This window comes from Vulpes lagopus, chromosome 11, assembly GCF_018345385.1.
Source record: "Vulpes lagopus strain Blue_001 chromosome 11, ASM1834538v1, whole genome shotgun sequence".
Lineage (NCBI taxonomy): Eukaryota > Metazoa > Chordata > Mammalia > Carnivora > Canidae > Vulpes > Vulpes lagopus.
Window position 1 is genome coordinate 59,848,184 of NC_054834.1, and position 22,365 is coordinate 59,870,548.

The 22,365-nt window shown below is 52.0% G+C and overlaps 1 protein-coding gene across 2 annotated transcripts; it reads left to right on the forward strand.

Moving 5' to 3' along the window:
* Positions 1 to 846: 846 nt before the first annotated feature.
* Positions 847 to 21,959, forward strand: PAX6 (paired box 6). Of its 2 annotated transcripts, XM_041722193.1 has the most exons (13): positions 847 to 921; positions 4,814 to 4,890; positions 5,256 to 5,316; positions 8,936 to 9,066; positions 9,859 to 9,900; positions 9,995 to 10,210; positions 10,957 to 11,122; positions 16,991 to 17,149; positions 17,633 to 17,715; positions 17,950 to 18,100; positions 18,200 to 18,315; positions 20,998 to 21,148; positions 21,862 to 21,959. In XM_041722193.1, the coding sequence occupies exons 3-13, from the start codon at positions 5,307 to 5,309 to the stop codon at positions 21,945 to 21,947; spliced, it is 1,311 nt and encodes a 436-aa protein (XP_041578127.1). In that variant the 5' UTR covers positions 847 to 921; positions 4,814 to 4,890; positions 5,256 to 5,306; the 3' UTR covers positions 21,948 to 21,959. The 2 variants fall into 2 exon arrangements, with proteins under 2 accessions (XP_041578127.1, XP_041578129.1); XM_041722195.1 differs by lacking the exon at positions 9,859 to 9,900.
* Positions 21,960 to 22,365: the final 406 nt, after the last annotated feature.

Below are 22,365 nucleotides of genomic sequence, written 5' to 3' on the forward strand. Positions count from 1 at the left end.
CAGAAACTTGCTCCCTCCACGAGCTGGGGAGTCCCGCGCCCGGCGCCGGTGGGGGGGGTGGGGGGGGGTAGGAGGGGTGGGGGGGTGGGGGCGCGACCCGCCGCCCAGCGGCCTCCGCTCGACCCCTCAAGTTCGCGGCCACAGTGCGTGCAGCGCCGGCTCCCGGAGCGCTCGGAGCCCGGAGATGTCGGCGAGCGCCAGCTCCAGAGCCCGGGCTCGGGGGCCCAGCGCCGGGGAGAGAAGCCGGGACCCACCATCCGAGCCGAAAACAAGTGTATTCATATTCAAACAAACGGACCAATTGCACCCGGCGGGGAGAGGGAGCATCCAATCGGCTGGCGCGAGGCCCCGGCGCTGCTTTGCATAAAGCAATATTTTGTGTGGGAGCGAGCGGTGCATTTGCATGTTGCGGAGTGATTAGTGGGTTTGAAAAGCGAACCGTGGCTCGGCCTCATTTCCCGCTCTGGTTCAGGCGCAGGAGGAAGTGTTTTGCTGGAGGATGATGACAGAGGTCAGGCTTCGCTAATGGGCCAGTGAGGAGCGGTGGAGGCGAGGCCGGGCGCCGGCACACACACATTAGCACACTTGAGCCATCACCAATCAGCATAGGTGTGCTGGCTGCAGCCACTTCCCTCACCCACACTCTTTATCTCTCACTCTCCAGCCGCTGACAGCCCATTTTATTGTCAATCTCTGTCTCCTTCCCAGGGATCTGAGAATTGCTCTCACACACCAAACCAGCAGCGCCCGTGGAGAAAACTCTCACCAGCAACTCCTTTAAAACACCGTCACTGCAAACCATTGTGGTCTTTAAGCAACAACACCAGCAAAAGAAAAAAAAAAAAAAAAAAAACCAAACCCCAACCAACCAACCAACCAAAACTTGGCAGGAGCTTGGACCAGAGAGGATGCCTCATAAAGGTGAGTCCGCTTCTTGCTTCTTGCTGCTGCTGCTTCTTCTTCTTCTTCTTTTTTTTTTTTATTGCAATATAAAAGGCAGGTCTCCCCCCTTTCCTCCCTCCTTCCTCTCCTTCCTCCCTCTGGCCGGTCCCCTCCCCCACTGCTACGCCGGGAGAGTTGGGCCGGAGAAGTTTGCACGCAGGAGCCCAAACTTTCTACTTCCAGCGAAAGCCCGCGTCCGAGGGCGACAGCCGGCGAGCGGGAGCGGCGCGGGGCTCGGGGCAGGCGGCCCGCTCCGTGCCAGCGCCCGCACCAGCCGGGCTCGCGGGGAGAAGCGAGGCTCCGGGCGCAGCAGCAGCCGCGGCTCCCGACCCCACCGTCGCCCAATGCCCCCCGGCCGGCGGCGCAGGACGAGGAGGCCCCGCCGTGCGCCCGGGCCCGGGATCGGCTGCTTTGTCCGGCCGAGGGCCCAGCGAGCGCGCACAGAGCGGGCGTGCGGAGGGAGCGCCGAGGAGCCAGCCCGCCGCGCCGCCGCCGCCCGCCCCCCGGCTTTGTGCGGCGCTCGGCCCGGGCCCCGAGGAGCCCGCGGCCGCCCGAGCGCCGGGGGGCACCGCGCCCGCCCGCGGCCGGAGCTCGGCGGGTCCGCGAGGCAGCCGCGCGCCGCAGCAGAGGAGGAGCGCGGGGGCGCGAGCCGGGAAGGCAGCAGCCGCCGGGCCGAGGCGGGGGACGCGCTCTCCGGGCGCGCGGGGAGCTTGCAGCGAGCCCCCGGCCTCTTGCCCCCAACTTGAGCGCAGAGCTCGGGACTTGAAAACTCCCTGCTCCCCAGGCTTCTTCCCCCAGCCCTCGCCCTCGCCCTGCAAACCCCGGGCTCGCTCCTATTCTCCAGCTCCCAGCGCTTCGGTGGGTATTTTTCCTTGTCTTCCTCTGACAAAGCTGCAGCCGGTGTGGCCGTTTCAACAAGTTTCGAGGTGGAAAGGTGGATTGCTTTTTTTTTTTTTTTTTTTTTTTTTAAATCCAGATCTCCTGATTTTTTTTTTCTTTGTGAGGCCTCAAAAAAAAAAAAAAAATCAATAGGAAAGCATTGGCTTTCCCCTTCGTCTGATCACATCCTCTCCCAGCTAATTAGTCTGAGTAATTCGAGAGCTTTTCGATTCTAAGACCCCAGGAGGAAAAGTGTCTTTTCAAAGTTCATAAAGTTGTTGCCTCTTTTCCTTGTGCAGATTTTCTCAGTCTCCCTGGATCATAATAGCCCTGAATTTTAGCAAGTGTAATTGGGGGGAAATGGAGTTGAATTTCAAGTGGAAATGCTTTCTTTTTCGAGTGCTTAAACCCGGCCCTCCAGTCATGAGTGATTTCTAGAAAGTTTAAAAACAAAGTGAACGTGGTTTCTTTTTTACCCCCCCCCCCCCCATACTCTCTAAAGCTTCCTAAGCCATTTTGGACGTTTAACTCGAACTTGGGAAGGTTTGAGGAGGGGGCAGGGGCAGAAAATGAAATGAAAAGCAAAGAGCTTGAAAGCCTGGTGAGTTTACCAAGGAGAAATAATAGTTGTCGCCGTTAACATTACATTTTTTATAGTCGGCAACCTTTGCAAACGTCTGAAGGCTATGTGATTCGTTGTTATCTTATTTGGCCCTAGAGAGTGAAACTTTGTCATCTTAATTGCTAATTACTCTTTGGCTGGGGGCCGGTAGGGCCGAAAGTGAGCTCTCCCCTTCACCCCAGCTAAGGAGTTTGGGGATGGATTTTGAGAATTAAGTGATTAAAACCACTGCATTTGAAAGCTGAGGCTCCAGTCGGGGGGTGGGGGTGGCAGTGGCCCTGTGGCCTAGAGAACCAAGGCCCCGTTGGACTAAGATGTGTCTGGAGAGTCTTTCCCCGAGTGAGTCTCTGACTGGAACAGGGCTGTAGAAAGCCCTGAGCTGAGCTGGGGGGGCTCTGGCTGCAACTGGGGGTTCTAGCCTCTGCACCCACGACTGCTTCCGGGTGTCCGTGTGGCCAGCTTCCCGGGTTGCTTCTGCACTAAGTGTTAACGATTCCTTAAGTAATTAAATAGCTTCTTAGCTGAGATGGGGGTGGAAATGGAGCTGAACTGGAACTTGAAATGCATCTACCTTCCTTCCCAGTTGCTTCAAAAATTAATAACTGGGCCTGTCTGGAATCAGCTAGTGACTCCCCCCTACCCCCCAATGGCTTCAAGAATGTATGGGCCAGGATAGGGGCATTCGGTTGTGTTTGAGTACAGTGCGGGTTGCAGAGAGGAGTTTAGGAAGTTTTACCCCTTCTAGGAGAATTCCGTGTCCCGTCTCCCTGGCTGCTATACTACTTTGTGGTTTCAGAGTCCCACTTTGAGCTGGGGGAGGCACATTCATCAAGAAAGTTGGGGTTTCTGGCTATCCTGGATCTGACTGTGGTTGTGGGGGCCGAGAGACAGGAGGAAGGCCCTGGGAGCCAACCCAGCTAGAGGTAGCTAGGTAGCCCTCTGGTGTCTCCACTATTTACCAGGCCACATTCGGAAGCTGGGAAAATTCTTCCTCTTAAGTTTATTTTTATGGATTTAAGCTGCCTCCCAGCTAGTTAATAAATTAGACCATGAATGGCCTCGAAGGGAAAAAAAAATGTGCTTCTTGGAATTCTTTGCTTGTAGGCAGGCGAGATTAATAATCACAATAAGCAAAACAAAAAAAAAAGAATGAATATTTTAGGGTTTTTTTAGCGGAGAAATAATGCTGTGACTATTTAATTATTTTACCTCCTTTTTTTTTTTTTTTTTTTGCAAACCTCTTGAATAGGTTCTTTATTGTAACTCTCTCTTCCCAATTGAGCTCCCCACGGTGCCGTTGTATCTTTTTACAGCCCCTAACAACTCACACCAGTAACACAATTACCTCCAGATATTTATAACAAGAAATTACTTTTCTATTTTCTCGCCCCCCCCACCTTCTTTTTAGGGCAAGGCAGGGAGGGGGCGGTGGAAGGCGAACCTTGGGGGACCCGCACTGGGTCAGGACTTACAAAACTAGAAGTGTCCCTCTGTTTCCCTTTGTGAGTTGGTGGGTTGTTGGTACATTTGGTTGGAAGCTGTGTTGCTGGTTAGGGAGACTCAGTTTTGCTCTTTGGGTTTGGGGAGAGCTGGAGAATAGAAGCCATTGTTCGCTGTCTGTAGGCTTTGTCGACCACGCTCACCCCCTCCTGTTCGTACTTTTTAAAGCAGTGAGGCGAGGTAGACAGCGTGTGTCACAGTACAGTAAAAGGGGGGAAGATCTAAACACCAAAAGAGAAGTTAATCACAATAAGTGAGGTTTGGGGGGGGAAAGTTGGGCTCGCTACTTTCAAAGTCCCAGGAAGGCTGGGAGGTGGGTGGAGTGGGGGCCTGACTGGGAAGCTTTGAGGGAGAGAGTGGAAGATGAAGGGGGTAACCAGAGAGTTGGGTGCTGGGGCCCTTGGGGAGAACTGGGCTGGTGAAATTCCTTAAGGAAGGAGTATGGGCTCTGCAGCCCCTCTGATCTGCCCCAGCCTGCACCCTGAAGTTTAGAGATACCTCCCCTCCCCTCTAAACTTCAGGCATTAGTCTTTGGCCTTCTGTTCCTAACGCCACTGTGTCTCTTGTTCTTCCCTTTCCCTTTAACTGGTTCTGGATATTTTTGCAAAATGGTTCCCTGACTTGTCAGAGTCTCCAGTTCTCCCAAGCCAGGCCAGAGCAGCCACTTTTAAAAGGTGGGGACTTTTGCAAGAGAGGAGGCTAGAAATGTGCTTGTAACTGTGGGATTTAGGGTTTTATGGTAGTTGGAGCCCTAGATGCATGTTTTGTTTTGTTTTGTTTTTTTTCTGAGAGTGTGGCTCTGAGAGTCCATGGGCCTGTGCTTTTGAACCACAGTTTGACATACCTTTCTCTCCTTTTGTTTTGTCTTAGGGGGAAGACTTTAACTAGGGGTGCGCAGATGTGTGAGACCCTTTATTGTAAGAGTGGACAGACATCCCAGATTTCAGGCAAGTTCTGCAGTCACTGCTTTGGGCTCCCAAACCTGAAAGAGTCAGAATACTTCTTCATTGTTCACATGGGAGAAGAAAAAAAAAATCAAAATTGGGTCATTTCTCCTGATTCAAGAGTTAACTACTAAGGGGTTTGGGGAAAACAGCTTGGGAATACTGGAGTATTTTATTTGTAGCCCAAAGGGTGGATTTGCATGCACTGGAGGGCAGAGGTGGTTGCCCCTCAGATGGCCCCAAGCGACTGAGTGGATCCCTTCCTCAAGGAAAGGCCTTCTCCTGCCCCGGCTGCAGGTCATCCTCTGCTGAGAGGTAGGCCTACCTGGCGTGGGCCCAGGATTAACGCCTATGTTCTTTGCTAACAGAGCCCCATATTCGAACCCCGTGGGATCCTGCGGCCCCCAGCCAGCGCCAGCATGCAGAACAGTAAGTGCCTCTGGTCTTTCTCAGACTTCGGGCTGGGGACACGCGGACTGGTGGGTCAGGGGAGGGCGCAGAGGTTCGGGGTGTCCACGCTGGCCCGGCAGTCCGGCTGGAGGGAAGAGGCCGGGAGACCTGAGGCAGCTGCGCACCCCCCCCCCTTCGTGCTCAGCAACCCGAGAGGGGAGGACATTTGCTCTGCTGTTCTCGCTCCTGGAAGAACAGGGGCTGAGCCCTTCGGAACAGCCCGCTAGACTTTGCGAAGCCGAGGTAGAGAAACCCCATCCCCCCCAAATCCTGTAACTCACACCCCCTCCCCGCCCCTGCCCGGGCTCTGACCCCAGAGAGAGAGGCTGGGCTGAACAGGGCGGGGCGGAGGCTTCTCCTAGTTGTGCGGGGAGAAGGAGGCCCCTTTGGGTTTAGCTAAGACTGAATGTCTCCGCCATCCGGCGGGGTGGGGGGCTCCCCTCCCTCAGTCACTCTCAGGACAGCTCCTCCCCTCCCCACCCCAGCTTTGGGCCTAGAAGGCAGAGGGATCCGGCACCTTGGCCTTCGGGGTGTGTGTGGGGGGGGCGGGGGTAGAGGTGGTAAACTGGACCCCTGGGGCTGTTACTGACCAGAGCAGGTTTACTGAGTCTGTGAAGAGAGTGGGTGTCGCGCCCTGGAGCTGGAGAAGCCCTGCCCTGGTGGCTGCAACTGTGTGGGTTCTGCTGGTTCCAAGCCCACAGAGCCTTTGGTTCCCGGGCTCTAGTGCCTTCCGTCCTCTCTCTGCCCAGGCCCCTCGGGCCCCAGCCCACCCAGATGCTCAGTCTGTGGGTGCTGCTCTGCGGCAGGGCTGGTCTGGAGCCCCAGCCTGGGGGCCTGGAGATGGAGCGAAACTAGGCCGGGGTTGTGAGGTGCAGAGTCTGGGTGCAGTTTCAGGGGTCAGCTGTGGTAGGAGTGCGGGAAAGCCTGTCTTCTAGCAACCTTCCCTTGCCACCCTGCAGACTTCGGGGGCCTCCAGGGCCGGATCCATGTGCCCTGGGAGCGCCAGCCGCTCCAGGTGCTCCCGCGGTTGGGGGGCGCCAGGCGCTGAGAGCACTCAAAGGTGGCAAGCGTTGGCTTCGTTGTGCAGACCCGGCCAGGCCGGGGAGGGACCCTCCTTGGGGAGGCAAAGGCTCCGGCCCACCTCTCCTGACTGCTGGGCTGTCCCCGTGCAGTGCAGCTCCGGCGTGGGCTCCGGCAGCTCCGGCCCGGCCGCGCAGCGCTGAGCGTTGGCCGCCGCGGCCTGGCGGGCAGGCCCCGAGGGGCGCGGGGTCGCGGGCCGGCCTGCGGGGCTTTGTGCCGCTCGCTCCCGGGTGTGCGCGAGGCGCAGAGCATCCAAATTGACACCATATGTTTTCCTATTAGATGCTTCGCGGTCGAATTCTAGGCGCGTAATCATCGCCACTGGGCGAGAGCGCCAGGCGTCCCCAGGGAAGGGACACAATGATTGAGGCTTAACCTCTGAAGGGGACTTAGAGCTGCGCTTCCTCGCTGCCTTTTCGATGCTGGCAGAGGCAACCTGGCCCTGGCGTCTCCTGGGCGAGCACCCGCCCCCGGTGGCTCTGGAGGTGGCCGGCACGTTCTTTTTGGCAACGGGGGGGAGAAGGAGGGAAGCCTAGGACGGAGGCGGCCTCACACACCTTGGCATCCGTAGACTGGGAATTGCCCTGGCTGTGGGAGAAGCCTGGAAGGCCTTTCGGTCTGTCTCTGGGACAGCCTCTCTCTTTCCGGGAAGGCTCCCTTTGCCCAAAGGGAAGACGCCAGCAGCTGGAGCCGTAGATCGGTCTTGGGAGGCAAAGGGAAGCAATAAAGGGAACTTAGGAGAAACCGGAAGCAGGGGACTAGGCCTCGCTCTGTAGGAGAAGCAGTGTCCCCGCGATGTCCCCGCTCTCTCTGGGCCGGCCGGAGCCCAGATCCCCCAAACGCCTGTCACTTCTCATCGAGTTGAGGCTCTGCACCCCCCACCCCCCCTCCAGTGGCCCCCCCCACCCGCCGCCCCAAGCCTTCGGCTACCCTGAAAACGCGGCTCCCCTCGAAGGGGAAACGAGTGCAGTTCAATCTCATCTGAGTGATCTACAAATAGGGACGGAAAGGGTCGTTTTATCACGGTCCCGTTTGTCGTGACGATGCAATTTCCCCGAGCGGAGCACTGTCACAAAGTGACAAGGCTGCCACAAGCGCCCCGACTGATCTTTTCAATTAGCCTTCCATGCATGATCCGGAGCGACTTCCGCCTATTTCCAGAAATTAAGCTCAAACTTGACGTGCAGCTAGTTTTATTTTAAAGACAAATGTCAGAGAGGCTCATCATATTTTCCCCCCTCTTCTATATTTGGAGCTTATTTATTGCTAAGAAGCTCAGGCTCCTGGAGTCAATTTATCAGAGGCTCCAAGGAGAAGAGAGAAGAGGAGAGGAGAGAGAGAAGGGAGCTGAGCAGGAAGCCACGTCTTCTCCTGGAAGGGCTGCTCTCTAGAGTCGGGCTGCAGGTTGGAGATTTTTAAGGAAGTGGAAATTGGCAATTGGCTTTATTTGTGCGCCTGTGGTTTCTGGGGAGGGGGCTGCAGAGGGGTGCTAAGTCCCTTTCTCTATTCTCTAAGATTAGACAATGGGGGTGAGGTGGTGAGAATAACAAGATAAAGGAGGGATAGAAGACTCTGTGGTGTGCTCCTTTCTTTTTCTTTTCGCTTTTTGCTAATATCTGTGGTTGGCTGGGTGGAAGGCCGAGTTTAGCAGCGGAAGTAAAGCGAGCTCTGGCCGGTGCAATGGACTCCAGGCTCTTGGCCCCACTGCTGCAAGCCGGACTACTTTGTGTTTGGAGCCGATCTGGGGCTCCGACCCTCACGCCTGTACTGGATGCGCAGGTTGGGGTTCACCTGCCACAGATGTGCTGCCCTGGTTCTTCTCTACTCCCTTCCCATCTCTTTATATATATATCATATTATATGTATATATATATATAATATATCATAAGATATATATTTATTTTTTAAAAACTCTGGTGCTTGTGCCTTCGCCAAAGTTTGGAGGGTGACAGCAAACGTTTCTGGACTCTGGAGTCCAAGGGAACGCTGAAGAGCTGTAGGGTTTGCTATCACGGTTCCCACAACGCAGAGACCTTAGAGATTGGGTGTGGGTTCTGTGGAACCCACATTTTGCCGTGACATTTGGAGAGGATCTTTGGGAGGATATTTTCAGAGAGACGATTTACACCTTGTGGATTCAGAGGCTGGCTGGGGTGTCTGTGAAGAGGGGCACCTGGGCCGGGGCACAGCAGGAGTGATAGCGGTAGTGAGGTGCGTGCCTTCTTGCTCTTAGGCATGTGTCTGGCGCTTCTGCAGTCCAGTGGGCAGGAGCGCGGCTGTGTGGGGCTGGGCTGCCCGATGCCCCCCATGGTCGTGTGGTCCCGTTGTCGTTTTTGATCGATAGCAGGGACCCGATTGCTGAGGTTGGCATGGGCTGGCAGGGAGCTGAGGATGCATTGTGGTTGTCTTCTCTTCCTCTTCTGCTCCTTCCTCTTCCTCCTCCGCTTTCTCTGTACTTCTCTTCCTCTCCTCTCCCCCTTGCTCTGCTCTCCTCTCCTCTCCTCTCCCTTTTCCTCAGGTCACAGCGGAGTGAATCAGCTCGGTGGTGTCTTTGTCAACGGGCGGCCACTGCCGGACTCCACCCGGCAGAAGATCGTAGAGCTAGCTCACAGCGGGGCCCGGCCGTGCGACATTTCCCGAATTCTGCAGGTGATCCTCCCGGCGCCGCCCCACTCGCCGCCCCCGCGGCCCTCCACTCTCAACGCCCTCTCTTCATTTCTTACTGTAAACGCTGCTAATTACGGACCCCCTCACCCACCCCACCCCATCCCTACCCCACTCCCCCGCCATCCCCGCTTTCCCCTTTCCTTCCAACATCCTTCCCTATCTCTTTCAACCTGGGTCAGTCACATAAGATAACTCCTCTGCTTAAGAAAAAAAAAAATGTGCGTGTGAATTTTAAAAAAAAATCAAACACCTTTCTCGTTTCATTTGGTAAAAACATGAATTGTGGTAACAGCGTATGAACTATAATAAGCTGAGTTGTATAAACCAGCATAATTTCATTCCCCTCTCCCTCATCCCATGCTCACCTCAGATTCTGAGATATTTGTTTGCATTCTTCATAATCATGAAGAATATATATTGATTTTAAAAGGCAAGTGCTATTTACCTCCCCACCTAACTCACATTTGCTCAACTGGGCATATTTTTAAAGGAAAATAAGTAACATTTTAGTTTATTTTCCTCCTTTGCTCATTAAAATAGAACACTACTTTCAGCAAGGTCAGCACAAAGAAATGAGTCTGACTTCGTTTTGATGCATCTTCAGACAATGTTTAAGAAAACAGTTTTTTAAAAAAATTTAGTTTTTTTTAGTTCAAACTGTTTGAAAGTATCATCATATTTGTAGTTTTTAGGGCTACAAATGTAATTTTAAGAAAAAAAAAAGCTCTCTACAGTAAGTTCTCATACCATTGAAGGTATATTTTTGTGTTATAGACCCATGCAGATGCAAAAGTCCAAGTGCTGGACAATCAAAACGTAAGCTTGTCATTGTTTAATGCATACTTAAACAATTTTATTTTTGTCTTGAAATTATTAATAATGTGGTTTTCTGTCCACTTCCCCTATGCAGGTGTCCAACGGATGTGTGAGTAAAATTCTGGGCAGGTATTACGAGACTGGCTCCATCAGACCCAGGGCAATCGGTGGTAGTAAACCGAGAGTAGCGACTCCAGAAGTTGTAAGCAAAATAGCCCAGTATAAGCGGGAGTGCCCGTCCATCTTTGCTTGGGAAATCCGAGACAGATTACTGTCCGAGGGGGTCTGTACCAACGATAACATACCAAGTGTAAGTTCACCAAGAACATTCCTCCTCCCTGCCCTAAGCCCCATGCTCTTTCCTCTCTCGTTACACCTCTCCTTTCACCTGCCTCCCCTCCTCCTCCCTACCAGTGTCATTCTGTCTCTGTCTCCTCCCTGCTCCACCTAGGTCACCTCTGTAGCTGGGGGTGTTGAGAGGAAAACACTGACCTTTTTTTTTTTTTGACCTTCTGGAAAATGGGAGTCAAGTGTGGGGAGCTGTTCACCTTATTTGCATGCTGCAAAGTAGAGGGTGGAGGCGCTCAGGGAAAGGCACTTGAATCAAGAAGGAAAAGGAAAACGAAAACCAAATTCTAACCTCCTCCAACTCAGACTGCCTGAACCTTCCTTCAGGTGTCAAACATCCACTTTTGCCCTAATTTAAAACAAAGTGAAAGAAGGCTCTAAAGCAAGTCTAAGTCTTTTTTGAGGAAATCTTTGAACAAAGATTAGGTCAGCACAGACAGCCAGCAGCCGTGAAGGAAATGCCCTCTCCATGGCGCATTCTCTGCCCAACTCCGTTTCCACGCCCCAAGTGATGGCTGTCATTCTGTCCAAAATGTCTCTGCAAATCCACCCACTGTCCCAGGATGGCTGGGAGCTTGTTTGTTTGTTTGTTTTTGACGTGTTCAAGGTCGTTCTTTAAGAGAGTGGGTGTGCTGAGATGGGGACGGAAGATAGGGGACTGCCTTCGGGAGACGCTACCATTTGGTTTGATTTTGGTTTGATTTGCAGGTGTCATCAATAAACAGAGTTCTACGCAACCTGGCTAGCGAAAAGCAACAGATGGGCGCAGACGGCATGTACGATAAACTAAGGATGTTGAACGGGCAGACCGGAAGCTGGGGCACCCGCCCCGGTTGGTATCCGGGGACTTCTGTGCCAGGGCAACCTACGCAAGGTAAAAACCTGAGCACCCACCCTTGAAACTCTCCATATAGGCAGCCACTGGCCCATCTTCCCCCCCAACTTTTCCCCCTCTTCCTCACTTCTGTGCCTGAAGAGTGTAGCGGAGGGACTCTCTAGAGGCTCGGGACATGTGGACTTACCCCGTGTGAGGGTAGTATTTGTCGAACTATCTCGTTGGCCTTCAAATTTGAGGGTTGCGTGGGTCAGGAGTAGTAAGAATGTTGCTGGTGCGTGTGCCCACGTATATCATGGGCAGGAATATGCGTGTGTAAAGTCAGCTGAGTGGTGCCCTATTCAAATTTGCCATTAAAATGCACGCAGAGCCCCCTTGCTGTAGAAGTGTGTGACAAGTTAACACACTGACAGCCTGCGAGGTAAACATAATTGTATCGTTTTGCTTTTTGCCGTAATTGACAAATTATGTGACTATGAGTAGGGTGCATATGAAAGGGCGGGCAGCGAGATGTGGGGCGGGGTACAGGATAGGGCAATTGGAAGTGGTGGTCTCCCAACTCAAACAGCCTCTGGTCACCTCTGGTCATTGCCTCCGCTCCTCTGCCCCCCCCCTCCCGTTCTCACCCTCTGTGGGTGGTGACTGCACAGAAGGGTGGGGTGAGGATGCTGTGAGCCGGCCTGCGGGGTGTCCGGAGCTGCTCCCTGGGGGTGCAGGGCGGGGGGGGGGGGGTGGTGGTGGCAGCTGGGAGGAGAGAAGGAATCTGGAGGGTCGCAGGATCCGTGAGAAGGAATGGAGGAAGAGGAGCAGATGGGGGTGGGGTGGGGCCACTTGGCTTGCCCCTCCCCTGCACACCCTCGCGAGGTAGCTTGGTCAAGAATAGGAAACAGTTTACTCCGAAGATTAATCGGTATTTGTTGTCCTTGTGACAAGGAGATAATATGCGGGATAATGGGACGTGGCGCCTCAGTCCCGGGAGCAGGACGCAGCCCGGGGGCTCCGGGCCGGGGGCGGCGGCGCGGGGCGCGGTCGGGGCTGCCCGGGGTCCCTGCGCTCCCGGCCCCGCTCCGCGTGCCCCGCGCCTCCGCGGAGCCCGGCCCGAGAAGGGAAAATCGGTAACAGTATGCGAAATATCTGGTACAAAGGATGCTTCTGTCACTCGCAAGAATTTGTTATGGGAACAATCCTGTCGCTCTGTAATTGCTCATTAGAGAACGTTTTGTTTCTCATTAAGGCGACATGAATAAGCGTCTAGTTGAAGGAGACAGCTGTAGAAATGTTCCACAAGAGACCTCTGGACACGATTCGGCACCAATTGCCAATTAGACATGTCAGTTTTAAGAGCAGGAAACAATATAGGACGGACACTGGGAAGATAGGGAGCGAGGCGCTGGCTCCGCGCTGCCCGCGCGGCCGCAGGCCCGGCCGAGGCCTCCCTCCCGGTGCGCGGGCCCCCGGCTCCCCCGGGCGACCCCGCCGGCCCGACCCCGCGGCCTCCCGGGGTGCAGCGGGCACACCGGGGATGCGCGGCCTCGCCGGGCCGCGGGGTCGCGGACGGGACCGGCGTGACGGAGCGCGGGGCCGCACGCCCTCCCTGACCTCGGAAGCCGTGGGATTCCCGCGTGCGCACGCCGGGCCCCCCACGCGCACCCCCCACCCCGAAGCTGGCAGCGCGCGCCTGGAGCCCCTGCAGCCCGGGTCCCGGGGCGCCCTCCCCCGCGGGGGCTGAGCCCCGGGGCCTCCGCGGCCTGGCCCCCTGGGCGCCGGGGCTCAGGGTGGCGGGGGGCCTGGAGGAGGCGCGCGCCCCGGCGTCCCCGAGCCCGCTCGCCAGCCCGGGGCTGCACACCTGCCCCCCCCCCCCCCCCCCCCCGCGCCCCAGGTCTCCAGCGGAGGCGGCGCCCGACGCGGGCGGCTGGAGGGCGGGAAGCGAGGGCCGCGCGCAGCAGCGCCCCTGTGCTGCTGGTGGCGGCGGGAGGTGGCGCTCATCCGGGAGCTGGGCACTTCTGGGCGCCCACGGCCCGGAGAACGCGGACGCGCCCGCAGGAGCCGGGGTGCGGGGCGCGGGGCGCGCGGGGGCGCGGGGGGCGCGCGGGGGCAGGTGCAGGTGCAGGTGCAGGTGCGGCCCGGGAGCCCGCAGGCCCCTGGGCGCCCCGAGCCCCCCTCCCCCTCCGCCTCTCCTCCGCCCCCTCCCCCGGCCGGCGCGGGGAGCCGTCTGGGGGCTTTAAAGAGTCCATTACTCCGAAAGCATAAGGCGAGGTTAGGTCTCAGAGGGAGACAAATACGGTTTCCATCTGATCAACGCCATGCGGCGGCGAATGAAATCGTGACGGCGCGGCCTGACAAGAGACAACTCTATCCAGCCCCAATTCTCCGGCGGTTTGCTGGTTTTAGGGATCACGGAGACACTTTTTCTTATCTCCTCCCCCACCCCCACCCCCACCCCCATAATACCCAGGCCCTCTATAGGATTTAGTCAGGCTCTTTTCAACAGATGCTACAATGTTTTGATCCGCGCTCCCGAGCTGAGAAGGTGCCGCAACCGGGTTGCTATCTTTTCTTGCTTGTTTTCCGCCTCACTGATTAAGACACTAAGAAACTAAGGAATGATTTTATTTCCCTGCGTCTTTTTTTCCCCCTTCTTCTCTCCCTCTCTCTGCCTCTCTCTCTCTCTCTCTCTCTCCCTCCTCTCCTTCTTCCAGGAAACAAATCCTATCCCCAGCGTCAGATGGTCCTGGGGCTGTGATAGTGGGAGGCGCTTTCACTCGCCTTCTCACGGATTAGGCTGGAAGGTGGACGGCGCCCCTTGAAGGCCCCTTCTCTGCGCGCTCCGAGGGGGTTGCCTTTTAAAGAAGATATCTTAATTGTCTGCCACTTAGGTTTATCATACGGAGAATTCGAGAATTGTCCAACTTTTAGTGTGATTTTCTTAAAAGCCTTAAGAGTGGAAGGTAAATCCACTAAAGGGGGGAAAAAAAAAAAAAAGAAAAAGAAAAGGGCACCCAATCCGAGAGAGTGACCTCTCCTTCAGCGCCTGGCTGCCAACAGTTGCTACTTGGAAAGTAGCAGACAAACTTGGAGCGGGGACTCGCCCGCCCTGTGGGGTCGTGGAGGGATCCTTCGGGCTCAGGTTTTCCCTGATGGGCCTCTAATTCCCCTCCTCCAAAGGGCTCTCTATCCCATTGACTCCCTAAATGTCAGGTGTCCAGTGAGAGCCACGTCTGAGCCTTGGTTGGTGTATAAGAGACAGTGAGACACAGAGAGAGATTGGGGGAGGGGGGGAGGTGGGGGCTGGGAGCCAGGGGCAGGAGAGCGTGCAAATCTCCCAAGTTTTAAAATTGGGAAAATGTCAGAGAAGCAAAGGAGAGCAGAGAATGTTATTTGCAGGGGTCTTCTAGGGAGGTGGTGACCTGGGTAGCTTTGTTTAACTGGTGAGATCAGATATGCCAGAGAAGGCACTGGGGTGGGCATGAGTGACCTGGCAGGCACGAGTACCCCCCACCCCAAGAGAGGGCTGTGTTCCCCTGAGCACCCCAGTCTCTGAACATAAGACAGTCTGAGATTTTTGTGTTTTCCAAAAGCAATAACCCTCAGGCCTCATTTCTAGTTAACTGGCCCCAAAGGGCTATTTCTAAAGTCCTTCTTGTCCACCAAATCTGAAAATAAAGTGGGGGAAGGGGGCTCTTCTTTCTTTCCACTTTGGAAAGTCACCTGGAAACTTGGGGCAGGAAATTAGTGCAGACACTTGTGCCCACACACTGAGTGTCTCCCTCAGCCAAGTAGCCCTCTCCTAACTCACCAGGTCTCTGAAGTAGCGCTGGAGGACCTAGAGTAGAGCCCGTCTGTTTAGGGACTGTCTCTCCCTTGTCTTCCTCTTCTCCTTTCTCTCCCTGTCTCCTTAGACCCTTTGGCGTCTTTTTCCTCTCAGCACTTTTTCCTTGTCCTTCTTCTACCTATCTGGTCTCTATCTCTTTGAAGCCCTCTTTCTTCCTCCATCTTTTTTCCGCCCCTCCCTCCTCCTCTCCAACCCGCCCCCCTGTCAGGCCCCCCACATCCTCCCTCCCTGCTTCCCTCTTCACCCCAGACCTGGTCTCCATCCTCTCGGCCTTCCCCGTCCGCCCCTCCCACACCAGCCCGCCCCGGTCCCCATCCACTTTCCCTGCCTCCCCCCACCCCCTGCCCCGGCCCCCCATCCACCCTCCATCCCCCCAGCCAAGCGCCCTAAATAGCATTGAGGCGCCTGCTCTTCGGACAGTGATTAATGATAGCAGAGCAGAGGGGTTAACACACTTCACTGAAAAGTCTGTTGACTGGGCTTCTTGTAACACAATGTGGCCCGCTGCACGCCTCAAGAGAATCCTTTTGTTGTCCGCGCTCATTGTGGCCTCAAAATTCTGCCCACGAAAGTTTGCCAACGCTCCTGCCCCAGGAGTTTAATAGTTTCCCTTACTCGCCGGGCATTGTGCGGCGCTGAAAAGCAGCCCCTCGCTATTCAAGTGTTGGTGGTCATCTCAATAGATCTCCAAGGGCCCATATGGTGGCCAGTGCCGATGAATCCGCCTGTTTAAATGGGGGAGAAAGTTGGGGTTTTAAAACATTTCAAAGTTCCTGAAAAGATCCCACTAGATCCTGTCACAATTCCCTGAACTCTTTGAAGGCGCTGCCTATTGTCTCCTGGTTATAAATGATATTCCTGGCCAAGTCGATTCCCACCAAGGCGCCCCTAGAGGCCCCTCCCCACCCCCAACTGGCCAAATTTCTAGGATGGGGGGTGGGCAGCCCCTGTTGGTATCCCTTGGGGGCCTCAGGACCCAAGACTTCGGACCCAGCTTGCAGTGGCCCTGGAGGCCTAGAGAGGGCTGAGTCCTCCAGGCTGTGGCCTCAGGAGCAGGAGGCAAGGCGAGATACAGCTAGCCCAAGTGTGCATCTTGCCCTCCAAGCAGCAAGGGAAAACAATAAAACTTTCCCCTGTTTAATGATAGAAATTACATTAAAAGTGGTGGAAATGCCCTAATTAAAAATGTACCACTTAAATGATATGCCAAGGATTCAGCTGCAGCATAGCATATTTAGCTAGTTAGTGAACTCTCTACTATTTCTTTTTTAAAATTACACGTTAAAAATTTAAAAGAAATCTTACTTTTCTCTGGTGCAACACATTACAAAGAATGGACAGTCCTTTTATCTAAATATAAAATTCCATTTTCAGCAATTATAGCCTGTTCTTGGTGATGATATAATTACAGCTGTGCTCGTAATAGGTGTCAAGGCAAAGCGCACTCATACAATAGTTGAATAAAACTGCAGAACAATGCGAGCATTTCTAAATTCACAACCTTTAAAATGAAATTGACTGTGCAGAATTCAAATAAAAACTAGATAAATATTTTTTTAAAAAGATTACAAGCTTGGTTTGGTTTCTTAATAGCATTTTCTACAAACCTATCAACATCTAATTGATTAGATAGGAATTACTGATTATGGATCAGCTGAAATCTTGAACATCACTCTTCTATTTTCCCAACAGAGCTATAGGTAAATAAATTCTGTGGGGAACGGGGACTGAGCGGGGCATTTGGGACTCAAGGTTAGTTATCAAAGGCCATTTTAATTGGAAACTTCAGCGCTTGTTATTCAAAGATCTGCCACTCTGTAACGTCTATGTTGTAAGTCTCTTCCTGACAAAAACATAAAAACGTAAAAACTTGATAAAAAGAGAGAGAGAGAGAGAGAACGGATGTCACTAATGCCTTTTATTAGGAGAAGGCTGACGCCGAGTGACCCAGGGGATGTCTTGGTGAGACTGTCAGGATGCACTGTGCTCTTGGACTGTAGGGCTATTCCCAGGCCTCTTTGGGAGGCTCCAAGTTATTCCAGATTTCTCTTACTGTCCTATTCTTTTTGTTCCAGATGGCTGCCAGCAACAGGAAGGAGGGGGAGAGAATACCAACTCCATCAGTTCCAACGGAGAAGATTCAGATGAGGCCCAAATGCGACTTCAGCTGAAGCGGAAGCTGCAGAGAAATAGAACATCCTTTACCCAAGAGCAAATTGAAGCCCTGGAGAAAGGTGATGGAGTTTTTCAAAGTAGAGAAGCAGTAAATCAAACTAAATGCCACATCTTCAGTACAAAGAGCTAAATTTAGCCAGGGCCCTTTGCATAGAGAACTGAAAAGGTTTTTTCTTTTTTCTTTCTTTCTTTTTTTTTTCCTGGGCATCTTTTCAGTGTGTGTGTGTGTTTTCTTTCTTCTTTTCATGTACCAGTAATTCAAAGAGTGAGAGTCTGACCTCTCATAAAGAAAAAAAATGATGATTTGGCTCATTCAGGCCACCACAGGGTCCTCGAATGAATGTCATTCCAAAGAAAATTTAACTTGGTTCGAGTGGGATAGCTCTTTCAAGCATCAGTCAATGCCTGGACTAGTAGCATTTGTAAGGGGATTGGTTGGAGGTGACAGAAATGGGGAGGTGGGAACCAGCTTGATCTAGGGCTTGGTTGACACATTTTGTGTCGTTCTGGTGCAACACGGAAAACTCAACTTACTCTTTCAGAGTTTGAGAGAACCCATTATCCAGATGTGTTTGCCCGAGAAAGACTAGCGGCCAAAATCGATCTACCTGAAGCAAGAATACAGGTACCCAGGGACCATGTGGTGTCATGCTTTGTGACTCCTACCATTTGCCCTTTCTGGAGACAAAGGTGCTTCTGAGGAGCACCATTCATTTATATAAACAGTAGAAGATTCAGTCTGCCAAATGATTTGCTGCCCCTGGGGGACTGGTCCTGGGGGTGGGGAGGGGTGGAGGTGCCAGGGGGGAGGTTAAGCTGGGAGTAGGCAAAGGCCTAACCCCTTCCATCTGATTTCCAGGTATGGTTTTCTAATCGGAGGGCCAAATGGAGAAGAGAAGAAAAACTGAGGAACCAGAGAAGACAGGCTAGCAACACACCCAGTCACATCCCCATCAGCAGTAGTTTCAGCACCAGTGTCTACCAACCGATCCCACAACCCACCACGCCTGGTAATTTGCATATTCATTCTCCTCCTACTAAATGTGTCTAACCTATTTGTCCTGGCTCTGACTTTCAGCATGATTGTCTGTACTGTCCTTCTCCTGCAGTTTCCTCCTTCACCTCTGGCTCCATGTTGGGCCGGACAGACACAGCCCTCACAAACACGTACAGTGCTCTGCCGCCCATGCCCAGCTTCACCATGGCGAATAACCTGCCTATGCAAGTAAGTGAGGCCCCTGGCTGGCTGTGGAATGGCCCCGGAGAAGCGAGGAGTGGGTCAGGGCCTGCAGACCTCACTGGCCATGCATGCGCCCTCGAGAGCCTTTCTCACTGCGGTGATTGGCCTCACCAGTCAAGTTTTAACACTCAGTCCAGTCTTTGAGATGGATTGATGGATTGACTGATGCAAGCTCTGAAAAAAACCCATAAAAACCAAGTTAATCCGCCTCTTGCTCAGAGAGAATGGTAGCTTCGTAATGTTGGGTGGGGATGGGGAGTGTTTTGGGTACCGGTGAAATTTGTACCAGAAAGCAGAAACAATGCTGGCACATTATTGGATAGTACGGGGTTGATATACGTAAATCTGGGTTTTATTAATATGCTCATATTAATGAATACATAACCGGTGTACACATTTTGGATATTATTTAGAGTATATGTGATAAACTAGGGAGGAAGGAGAAAAGGATCAGAAATAAGATTTATATTTGCATCGTAGGATATACTTTAATACGGAGGAACAATGAGTTTTCTCTCTGTATCTTACAATAAGAAAAGGGATAGAGGTATTTGCTAAAAGTTTAGCGTGTCTTTGTGACGTCATTACATAAATGATGTAATGCGTCTGTGGCACTCCTGGCTGCCTGGCTGCGTTGATGTTCTTCACTTGGTCTAACAACCTGCCTCTACTCTCAGCTCTGTGGAGAATGCTTATCAGCTCCTCTGCGTTCAAGGCCCTGTCCTGGGCTACTAGCCCTTTCTGATGGAAGTTGCGTGAGGCAGGTGGGGTTTACTACAACTTTGGAGCTGGATTCTTGATGGAAAAACAAACAAACAACAACAACAACAACAACTGAGCTTTTGGTGGGCCTTCTATAAAGTAGGGCCTTCCATGGTGACTTTCCCAGGACTCCTGTTTGTGCGTACCTGGAAGGTGCCGGATGGTGAGAGACTGGCCAGCCTGAGCCCCTGCTGGAAAACAGTGCTGGGGTTCCACAGACTGTTTACTCACCACTGAACGTCTTTTGACGAATTTAAACTCCAGATAACAAAGAAACAAACAAAAAAAAATAGATGTTTCACAGTCTTCAGACTAAAATAGGAGCAGCTAGGGAAGCAACTTCAGAGGAATTATTCACATGTTGATCCTCCTTCAGAGGATTGCATTCACATGCAATTTTTTATTGCATCTGGATATTAACGGCCATAGATCAACTAATATATGTTAAGGAATTAAAGGCCCATTGGTTGGTGTTACTGCAACTGCTTTGGAATTTTCCAGAAGCCAGGTTGCTTCCAGGAAATGATTTTGGGAATTAGAAACAAATGCAAGCTGAAATACTGGCAGGGCCCCAGAGGCCTGGTTGCCTTCTTTGAACCTGATGTTCACAGTCGTCCTCTGACTAGAATAAGGCAACTGAATGTCTTGTTTGGTCTTGCAAATTATGGCAACATCTTGGTTTCTGCCAAGACAACAAAATTTGTATGTGAGAAAACACTTAGAAGCAGTTACATAGGTGCTGCCACTCTACTAAGGTCGTTTCCACCTATAGACTGGTGTGGGGTCCATCTATTTCAGACACTAACTTTTGAAAGTTACACAACTTATCTAAAATAAAATAAAGCATAAGAAAATGAAAAAGTTATTAGTAATTCCACCTTTCAGAGAAAATGTACTTTCTGAATTTTGGAGTTGCGGGGCGGTGCTGGTCTGTCTGTCCATCAGTTCATCCTGTTAACCAAAAATCTTCGACCATTTTGCAAAGGGTAGGTGTCTTCCTCTGAACCTTCTCTAGTGTGTCCCCCTTTCTGAGATGGTGAATCTTGAAAAGTTCAACATTTCTGCAGTTTGCAGAACAGAGTAGTGCTATCATCTCCCTTCTTCCTGGCATTAGGTTTCTATTAATTCCTCCCAATCTTGCTGGCCTGGCATAGCTCCGTGTGAGCTCCTGAGGGATTTTTGTCTCAGCTCTGTGTATCTCTTATTCACCTAGGAGAAAGTGAATAAGAAACCTCTTCAATGTCCCCAGTCCAGACACTTAGAGGGTAGCAACCCAGTTTTACGGATAAAACCGAAACTGGGATTTTAGATCTATAAGGAAGTCACAGCTAATTTTTAGGAGAGGGCTAGATGTTTACTGACACTTCTGACCATTTTAATCTGAGATCATTACTGATCTGCTTCTTTAAAGAATCTTTAATCTCATAAGTCCAACCATGAAAGGCTCCCAGGGACTCTGAAGCCTACTTTATAGAGAACTCTTCCCACAGTTCTCTGCCCAAAGCTTGAGATACAGGATTTGGGGGTCAGTAGATTCCCAACTAGATTGGATTTGCAGGAGAGGAGGTGTGTTTTAATGCAAGTCCTCATGCTGTAGCTTCTCTGGAGATGCCAGCAGAGGTCCAAGATGAAAGTGGACAAAAACCGTATTAATTTTATGGGTAGTGCCAACCATCTGGCTAGACAGTTGTCTGAACGTATAGTCCTTTTAGGCAACTTCACCCTAGCGGTGGGCAGTGTGGAAGGACTGGTTGGGGGCCCGATCATCAGGCTTTCATACTGAATATACGAGGGCGTCTTCAATGATCAGACTGGTTGGCACAGCTCCAGGGGTGGGGGGGGGGGCTGGGGATGTGGCTGTGTGACGTGCTGCTTAGTAACTATTGGTTTGCCTTTCTCTCTCAGCCCCCAGTCCCCAGCCAGACCTCCTCGTACTCCTGCATGCTGCCCACCAGCCCTTCGGTGAACGGGCGGAGTTACGATACCTACACGCCCCCCCATATGCAGACCCACATGAACAGTCAGCCAATGGGCACCTCGGGTGCCACTTCCACAGGTGAGCCGCCCTTCTCTGCGGGCCACACGGGGAGGTGCGGAGGTGGCCTTTACAGCTTCTTTTGCCAGGGGGGACCTCCCTTCACTGAAAGTTAACCTTAAGAGAACCTCCTGGCTTCGTGTGATGGCGTGTTTTAACTCTTTGCTGCTAGTTCTCTGGGGGAAAACTGATCAAGGGGGAAATTCAGTCAAGCTAGTTAGTAACTTGATACCAGGTAGACAACAAGCAAAGTTGTTTTTCCTGAATTTCGTCATAGAAGTTGTATGTGAAGGCAGGGCCTGAGAATGTAAGTTTTCTGGAGAGGGGTTATTAGCCAAAGCTCAGCGGCAAGGGCCCCAGAGTGAGCGGATGGTGGGCTTTGTCAGAAGACTGCTCTCCCTCCCTGCTCCTCCGTGCCTTTCCTTGCAACCGAAGAAGTACTGTATTGGCTTTCCAGAAAGAGTTCTATTGCTGAAGTTCCTAACATCCAAACAGATGGAGGTTTTTTGGTTTTGTTTTTTCTCTCTTTTGTATGGGAGGACTTGGGATCGAATAGATACGTGTAAACATGTTACCTGGTTTCGGAAGGGGCTACTCCGTTGGTGTATTTTTGGAGATACCTTCAGAATGTTAGAAAGTATTAGAGATTTTTTTTTTTTTATCTATAAGTTCATAGTCCATGCTTGTCTCTCAAAGGGAATTTCTACATGGCTATTTCTTTCATCCACTTCTAGGACTCATTTCCCCTGGTGTGTCAGTTCCAGTTCAAGTTCCTGGAAGTGAACCTGATATGTCTCAGTATTGGCCAAGATTACAGTAAAAAAAAAAAAAAAAAAAAAAAGAAAAGAAAAAAGAAAAAAAGAAAAAGAAAAAAAAAGAAAAAAAAGTAAAAAAGGCTATATTGTGTTAATTCAGTCAGTGACTGTGTGGACACCACAGTTGGGCGTTCAGGACGGAAAGAAAAATGGCTGTTAGAAGCACTTCAGTTCTGCAGTTGTGTCCTGTGTTGTACCACTGGGGAATGGACTTGAAACAAGGACCTTTGTATCCAGAAGGCACGATATCACTTGGAACAAATCTTCATTTTGGTATCCAAACTTTTATTCATTTTGGTGTATTATTTGTAAATGGGCATTTGTATGTTATGGAAAAAAGAACAACCTAGACTGGATGGATGCTTGATCTGTGTTGGTCATGAAGTTGTTAAGAAAAAAAAAAAAAAAAGGAAACCATGATCA

What these genes read in the sequence shown, in the direction of transcription:
- PAX6 (XM_041722193.1), top strand. An exon ending in CCAACGATAACATACCAAGT is followed by an intron (nt 10,211 to 10,956) that starts GTAAGTTCACCA and finishes TTTGATTTGCAG; the next exon opens with GTGTCATCAATAAACAGAGT. An exon ending in TACCTGAAGCAAGAATACAG is followed by an intron (nt 17,716 to 17,949) that starts GTACCCAGGGAC and finishes TCTGATTTCCAG; the next exon opens with GTATGGTTTTCTAATCGGAG.